At 40.0% G+C, this 8,545-nt stretch overlaps 1 protein-coding gene across 1 annotated transcript; it reads right to left on the reverse strand.

Moving 5' to 3' along the window:
* Positions 1-2,953: 2,953 nt before the first annotated feature.
* LOC102195858 (TNFAIP3-interacting protein 1-like) lies at positions 2,954-6,866 on the reverse strand. Its single transcript, XM_005730504.1, has 10 exons — positions 6,679-6,866; positions 5,619-5,731; positions 5,472-5,535; positions 5,162-5,236; positions 5,009-5,074; positions 4,783-4,896; positions 4,572-4,700; positions 4,391-4,465; positions 3,857-3,982; positions 2,954-3,771 (listed from the first exon to the last, which is right to left on the reverse strand). Exons 1-10 carry the CDS (start codon positions 6,679-6,681, stop codon positions 3,631-3,633), a joined length of 906 nt encoding a protein of 301 aa, XP_005730561.1. The 5' UTR covers positions 6,682-6,866; the 3' UTR covers positions 2,954-3,630.
* Between the last annotated feature and the right edge of the window lie 1,679 nt (positions 6,867-8,545).

Raw genomic sequence — 8,545 nt, forward strand, 5'->3', positions numbered from 1 at the left:
ACATGTAATTCAGGTATGTACCTGATTTACGCAAATAAGCTGCCAGACAAGAGCCAGAGAACATACTTCCCCTCAAGTTAAAACCTTCATTCCCCCCTACCAGAAATCGATCCTTTTTGCTGTAGTTCCTGCTTTCTAAAAACTTCTCCAGCATTTTGAAGGCTCTGGCTGTACAGCTGTTATTACAGATGTACAGCCAGCTCTTTCTGCGGTTTCTGGCGGTCCAGCAGAGAAGCATCATTTGTTGAGTGATGACCTTTAGCAAGTGGAAGTCTAGGGCTTGGGTGAACTTGCTGCCAAATCTTCTTTTTTTCATGCCTCAGTGAGACATTACTTAAACAAAGCCCAGAAATTCAAGATGAACTTGCTACATATGAAAAATCTTTCCGTCAGCATAGGCTGTGCTTTTTTCTCACTGCCAGATGTAAATTATCATCATGTAAATAAAGAAATAGAAGGATCCTGCAGCTCTCTTAAAGTCTTTACTTGAAAGCTTTGCGGAGGATATGATATCTAGTAGAAAACATTTAGGGAACCATTTATGTTTAGTATCCTTTCACAGAACTGCCCTCTGCTTATGTGTACAGATACAGTCAGAGACAGACTTCCAGTTAGTAGACATGTAAACATGTAATGTAATGGACAAATTACTAAAATAAGGTAATCGAGATTCAAGATCCGAGGTCGGCTTAGTCATATTTCCTCATTATTTAGGGAACTGAGAATTGTGAGGCAGAGTGAGGTTTTGTTTGTTGCGCTGGTTACCACTAGAGGTCAGTAGAGGTATGCTGATTCTCAGTGCTGAGCTGTCATTAGCTTGATACTTATGACCAATAATAAGTGACTTAAAAAAATAACTATTTTTAACACAAGTATTTTTTATTATAGTCTCTTGAATCAATCATTGGTTTGCTGGAGGCATCAGTGTGTCTTTGACTCGTAAGTAAATTAGATGGTCTGCTTTAAATTTGATTTAGGTTTCCAACTACAGAATCTTTTTCAGATGTCTTTCAAACAAGCAAGGTTGGTTTCTACAAAGCAGTCTGCTACACCAGCACTAACATATGCAATGAAACTATAAGTGGAATCAGTTTCCTCACAGCAGGCTTCATATTCAGTTTTCCTCATGCAGATGACTTCCAATTTGACTGAATGACTGCAGCAACGACACAGGAAGCTCTGAGGCTCGTAAGAGTGAGTGCAAAGGCAAGTTGTTGGCGTCTTGTTGCTCTTGCATCTTTGTGCTGTGACACTGAAAACTTAGTTACTGTAGGTCTGTCACTGAAGCTGCCCAGTTTAAACTGAAATGAGAAATACACAAATTTTGCTTGTCAGGCCTCAGAAAAAAAAGCAGTTTTGATTCCTGAAATTTAACAACTGAGCTTTTCAACATATCGGTGCAATATAGGGAAAATCACGTTTCCTTTATCTGATTCAATAATGCAAATAGGTAATGTTACCTGTTAAAAGGTGAGCAGATTGTCAATGACTTAGTTGCTCGTCTTGCTCAACATCCATCACGATTCACAAGTTGTTACCTGTAAAACTATGAATGTGACTTTGATCTTGAGCACAGTTTGGATGAATTAGGTGGTTAGTGTGTTTGTTTCACTGAAATCTCACTAATAATGTAGGAGGAGTGGCGGTTCTTGTAAATTGTAGACAGATGCAGGGAGGTCCCACCCTAGAACAAACTAATCGGTCCATCAGCCGGATGAGCTGAAAACATTAAGACATTAAGTGCTTCACAGATACACATGTGTACTATATTCTGCTATATATTCAACTTCATCCTTTACCAAACACAGCTACAGTCAAAGACTGTAGCTCAGGTGGTAGAGCAGGTCAGCTACTAACTGGAAGGTTGGTGGTTTGATCCCAGTCTGCTCCAATCTGCATGCCAAATATCCTTGATCAAGATACTAACCCCATGTTGCTTTCTGATGCATCCATCGGAGTGAGAATGTGTATGAAGCACTTAATAGCTTATAAAAAAAAGTGCCTGTGTGAATGGGTGAATGAATTAGTAGTATAAAGCGCTTTGAGTGGTCAGATAGAGAGTAGAAAAGCACTATATAAGAACCAGTCCATATAAAGATATAGACTTTATTTATTCCTGTTTAACTGCCCATTAAAGCAAATATCTAATCAATCAATATCATGGCAGCAAGTCGGTGACATGAATTTCACAAGACGAGCTGGTGAAATTCAAACTGAGCATCAGAATGAAGAAAGACGGTTTAAGTGACTTTGAACGTGGCATGGTTGTTGGTGCCAGACAGACTGGTGTGAGTATTTCAGAAACTGCTCATCTATTCATATCTACTGGGATTTTCCCACACTGCTGTCTTTGGGGTTTACAGTCTGAAAAAGAGAAAATATCCAGTGAGCAGCAAATCTCGGGGTAAAAAAATATCTCTTTGATGTCAGAGGTCAAAGGTGAATGGCCAGACTGCTTTGGGCTGATAGGAAGGCAACGGTAACTCAAATAAGCAGAAGACCACACTCGGTGCTGTCAGCTAAGAACAGGAAACCGAGGCTGCCCACACAGGCTCACCAGAACTGCACATTAGAAGACTGGAAAAAACATTGCCTGATCTGATGAGTCTTGATTTCTGCTGAGACACTGGGTGGATAACACACCACGTCACATATCTCATATTCACCTCAAACTGGTGTCTTTAACGTGAAAATGAGTTCACTGCAGTGCGCTGTATCGTGCAACCGAAATCCTTAAAAAGTCCAGTGGAGTGTGTGTTAAAGTTGAGTGTGCATTACCTAAACTAGACAATCTGGTCTGTCTGATCTTGTGAAAAAGTGATTTCAGTGAATGAAGTGCGTACGAACATGTTAAAACACAAACACCGTATAGTTGTTTATTTTCACGACAAATAAATAAGAAACAGACAAAAATGTGCAAAAAAACTTTTCCAAACATATATAAATACTCTGCTCAACATAAATGTATATATTATATATTATATATTAACTTCTTTCTCTTACAGGCTTGATTCTCGCTGTTGTAAAAGCGCCTGCATACGACCGACATAACATAGTGTAATATAAGTCAGAAAAACACCAGCCTTTATAATCACAGCATAGCTCGAGTTTCTTTGCCTCCTTACAGAGCTGTGATAGTTTTGATCTTTTTTAGTCCCATCACTGGGGCAAGACTCTGTTTTTTTAAGAGGTTTCTACAGCGTAGTGCAGCACAGGGTGTTTACAAGTGCTAAACACAGGAAATTTCCACAATTTTGTTGCATCATTGATCAGTATGGTGGATGTCAGTAGTGTTTGGGCAGTGCAATAAAACCTGTGTCACACTCGAAGTGTAATCAGCCTATCTTGACAGTTTCATTTTACCCTTCGCTGCCTTTCTCCTCTTGGTAAGCGTATGCATCGATATTTGTGTATTAGGTTCCTCCCTTGCCCCACATAAGTCTCTCAGTGGACCCAGACTGATGCCGTGGCCTTGTTACAAGCAGGACCAGCAGAGGAGTTAGCTGGAACAGAGCTCACTTCCTCACTCTGCTGGCGATGAACACTGATCTGGCTGCTCATACTCCGGGAAAAACTTCCAGAAAGTCCGCCTAAACAATATCCCAAAAAGTCAGAGGAGTTGGTTGAGCTTCACTGCTTGTTATCGAGAGTGCACCGCCTCTGCAGCTTCATGTGGTGCTGGCTAACCTGGTGGCCCTCCGAGTTCGGACATTTGGCTTGATTTGCACAGGAGCAGTTAAGCACGGGGTGCAGTTGCCGAGTCCATGTCATCTGGAAGAATATACACAAAGCATATTAAAGTCAAGCACTAATCCTATAGTTCACATGCTGAATTTTCTAAGGTTACGAATGGTACCTGAGATCTGAGGACATGCAGCTCATTGTGAGCTTTGGTATACTTCTTCTCCAATTCCAGATACTTGCCCTTAAGCTTCTCCCGGTCTCTGCGCTCCTTCCGAAAGTCTTCCTTAAAGACTTCAGCCTAAATATGGACGTGAGACAAACAAAAACAGATGTCCATTAGGGGTAGCTCAACAGTTTGGGCAATTCTTATACACCCCTTACTACATTTAACCTTGGATTTTATAAGATATGGTTTACACATTCATTTAAGTGAGTAAGTGAAAAGCAGCTGAGTGGATTCGAGCTGAAGACACAAATCCCCTTTGGAGGAAGGGGATCCGGTGTAAAACGCTGACAAAAATCAAACATGCAGGGTGCCTGCTTTGTGGCAAAGTGGCAGCTGAAAGCAGCTATTAGCCAGACTACTACAGAGTGAATTTTATAGGTTTTTTGATTGCCTTTGGACACGGACAAGTAATACCTTTTCCGTTTGTTTTCAGTCTTTATGCAAAGAAAAACATCACACACATGAAGACAAAGCACTCACTTGATGTTTCCAGATGTCTAGTGTTTCATTGTCCACTCCAAGGGACTGAGAAGCCTGAAGCGCCTCCTTTAAGGCCTGCACAGACACATTGAAGCCACTGTTAGAGCCACTGTTTTACTGCGAGGGTTAGAATGAGACTTCCTTTTCATCAGTGAATATCAGAGAAAGCCTGATGCCTCACCTTGTTCAGTCGTCTGATCTCCTCGTGTTGATGCTGCCCTTTGCGGGTCAGGGCGCTGTTCTGCGCTCGCAGCTCTTTTACTTCTTTCTGTGCTTCGAGCTTCTCAGAGCTGGCATCACCCTCTTCCGTCTGTGAAAAAGCATCCCATGAGGGAACCGTTAGCGCTCAGATCAAACGACTTAATCTATCAAAGAGCGGTCGGCGCATTTACCTGTGCGCTCTCTTTTCCTTTGATCACCTTGAGCTTCAGTCGGTTTAACGTGACGTGCTTTCCTTCTTCCTCTTCAAAGCGATCACACTGCTGTAATGCTTTTAACTCCTCGACCTGGACATTGGGTGCAGAACGCAGACAACACTTAAATGATAAACAAGTGCGATAATAAACCGACACGAGCTGAAAAACAACATTAAAGGATGTGAACTTGCTCCTTTCTTACCTTCTCTTTGTAGTAGTGCACCATGGTTCGGTACTCTTTTGCCCATTTCTCATTAATAGAAAGAAGCTGAGTAAAAACAGAAAAACTGTGAACCTTTAAACGTGCATACGCGGGTCGTAGGATGAATACACAGAAAGTCTGAGAAGTACTCACCTCGTTCTTTTGCTCTTCTAAGATAAGAATCTGTGTTTTCATGTTGACATCACTTTTGTGTGAGGACCCTTGCAGCTGAGGCACATAAAAGAGAGAAAAACAGGAACTACTCAAATGTGGCACGCAGTAAATCCATCAACAGCCAAATGCCTGCGACTCTGGGAAATTATGCAACACGACTCCCTCTACCAACTTCCTTTTACACATTTTTGGAAGTTTTGCTTCACACTGCTTCCAGTAACCCAATGAATATCATCATTCAGTTGTGGTCAGGCAATCAAAAGGTGGTGGTTCTCTGTTCTTTTGTTACCTGTGTGTTTTCCAGCTTCACAGACGGGTGTAGTTCTTCCCCAGTATTGCACCAAAACTCATACCTGAAAAACAAATGATTTGCATCACGTTCCTCCATAAAAACTGACTCCAATTTTCACATAAGTGCTGCTGTGATGTGTCTCACCTATCTATATTTGGCAGTGATGGATACAGTCTGTGGGCTTGTCTGTGTTTGTCAGTGTCATTTGACTCTGATGGGTCCACAGGCAGCCTTGCCGTTGAGTTTTCAAGCAGAGACTGTCAAAAAACAAAAAGTCAAGGACATAAGGACTTACTCAGTTGTATATAGCATTTGTATTCTATTTTTATCTTATCGTATATTTTATTCTACTGTATATAGTATTTTATTTTATTCTATTCTGTACAGCTGTGTACTGTATTTATTCTTATTGTATTCTAATTTTTACTTCATAACTTTTGCACTGTCCACTTCCTGCTGTGACAAAACAAATTTCCCACGTGTGGGACTAATAAAGGTTATCTTATCTTATCTTATAAGTTTTATATGAAATTAATAATACTAATAATTAAAAAAAACGGTTCTTCTATTGTAAGAATAAGTACGCCAGCAGAGATGTATTTACATTAGCATGGCCTAAAATGAGTTTTTCTTCTGACATAACACCCCAGTGTAGAAACAGATATTTCCACAGGTTCAGCAGTTTCATTTGACATCAATGCAAATTCCCAAAGATATCAACATAAATGAATATTACAAGTATTTCTGCTTTTGTCTCAGAAAACGATTAATCAGTCATTACTAATAACAATTCAATTACTCAAAGAGTCTGTTGCAGCCTTGACGTAGTCATTGTGCTCCACGGAGATACTGTGCTGCAGTGAGCTCAGTTTTTTTGTAATGGCACAAAGTGACACTTGACTCATACCCACAAAGGATGTCGATTATCTATACCCCGCGCTGTCACGTGGTTACCCGACCTCAGCTTGCACGTTCCTCGGTAAATCATCAATATTTAAACTGCCTTTAAAAACCTCTGAGGAGCTAACATGTTTATCAGGACAAGATGTCCAAGTTGATATAAAAGCCTATTGAACTCCTCCTGCTCTGAGTCCAGGTCAGTGTTCTGTACGAAGCAAAACTTTTTTTATTTTTTTAAGTAGAAAGTCAGAGTTGTTGGATAATAACAACTGTAATAGCGAAGTGTAAAAAGCAGCAGACTCACCATACTGCGTTTCGGAGGCGTCTTCAGAGTGTGCAGACCCGACTAAAAAACGTGTGAATTGAAGCGACGCGACCGGCTCGCCTCTCAGTTATACCGAGGATCCCCTGTGACGTGGGAAAACCCTGACTGTCCAATCAGCTGCCGGGATTCCCTCCCCGGTCCCGTGCAGTCAGAATGAGTTGAGCGACTGACCGACTTTGTCGAAGGAAAGGAAAGTACAAGCAGTTAATCAACGCCTCGAGCGGTAATAGACGATGTGTTTATGGTATGAATCGATGACTAAGACAAAAAAAAAAAAATCTGCTGTTGCACTGCAAAAGATGGCAAATCTTTATTTACGTTTTTTTAACCGAGAGAATATTTTTCTAGCATTTAAACACCAAGCTAACATTTACTGTATTTACAGAGATAGTTTTTCTTTATATAAAAAAGCATGTATAATGTACAAAAACTCAGTTAATTAATTCATGAATTAATTATTCTACCCATTGGGACAACACATTACTAGGTGTAAAACAAAACAAAACAAAATAAAATAAAATAACACTATTGATAGCTATAGATTTACAGCTTTTATAGATTTATTGGTGTGTCTATTAACAAAAACATTTAAAAAATTACTTTGTTTACTATATATGTTATACCTCAAGGTTAAAGTTCATATCCTAATTCATGTGAATGAAATTTTGAAACCATATGAAAAATTATAATGATACCAAATAATATTGTAAGAGATTCTGACTCTTGATTTTTTACAGTGGACAGCCTCCAGTTTCAGCTGTGTGAACTCATCTGTATGCTGAGTATTTTTTTTTCTTTACTTCCTGGATGGTTAAACTGCAGCCGCTTAAAAGCCCGACCAGCTTTCAGAACCACTAATATCGAAATGAAACTGTCCAAAAAAATGCAAAACTTATGGCCTGCGGGTTATGGGAAAATCACACATCTTGCAGGCTTATCATCTTACACAATCTCTTGACAGTCTGTTCTGAAAGGTGTTGACTCAGAACGGGCTTATTTCAGGGAAGAAAGAGAGGGGAAAATACGCCACTGCTCCTCCTCCAGTAACCGGCACTCAGCGCGGGGGACTCAACTCAGAGCTAATTATTTATTATTTCTTATGGAAACCTGTGTGATTTATTCCCACATATAGGACACGCCATCCTTTTCTTCTTTAGGAGACTGGTTTCATGATCAGCATATTTTAATTAGAGATGATGTTACCAAACAGACACAGACATGTGATTCCTCAGTGCCCTTTTTCACATCAAGATATTTGTTTTTCTTTTATTGAAGTGGGAGCTTCCACTCCTATTAAATATAGCCAATGGTGGGGACGTTCCAGCATGGCATTATGTGATATCCCGCACTCCACCCAAACAACCATTAATTTTTGTAGCCTAGGACATTTTTTGATATTTCCACCTGAAAAAAATAAGAAATAAAAAAAAAAGAAATCCCCAGATTTTGCCAGTAAGACCAAAAATAGCCAACTCTCGACTCTATGGGTGAAAGAAACTCAAGAGAGATTATACAAGTCTGTTCCCATATATAAATGAATATAGCTACCGTCACATCATCATCATCATCATCATCATCATTGCTTTGCAGACCTGATTTGAAGCCCAAACCTGAGACCTCTACTTTCCGTGAAATCCAAGGAACACTTGGATTTGAGAAGCCGACCAATGGTGCATTCTCAAGTGGTAGTGATTTGCCTATGATAGGGTGTCCTTGCCCTAAAGTGCTTACACTTGAAAACAGTGAGTGAGATCAGAAAGTCACTGAGAAAGTTTTCACTGAAGTCACAGAGCAAGAAATACAAAGCTGCTTTCCTATAGATTTCAATATACGTATATATATATAT

The sequence above is a fragment of the Pundamilia nyererei genome, unplaced genomic scaffold (genome assembly GCF_000239375.1).
Source record: "Pundamilia nyererei isolate P.nyererei 1_Seehausen unplaced genomic scaffold, PunNye1.0 scaffold00037, whole genome shotgun sequence".
Taxonomy (NCBI): Eukaryota; Metazoa; Chordata; class Actinopteri; order Cichliformes; family Cichlidae; genus Pundamilia; species Pundamilia nyererei.

Coding starts and splice junctions, on each gene's coding strand:
- LOC102195858 (XM_005730504.1), bottom strand. Junction 5,536..5,618: donor TCACTGCCAAATATAGATAG/GTGAGACACATC, acceptor TTTGTTTTTCAG/GTATGAGTTTTGGTGCAATA. Junction 3,772..3,856: donor TGCATGTCCTCAGATCTCAG/GTACCATTCGTA, acceptor ATATTCTTCCAG/ATGACATGGACTCGGCAACT.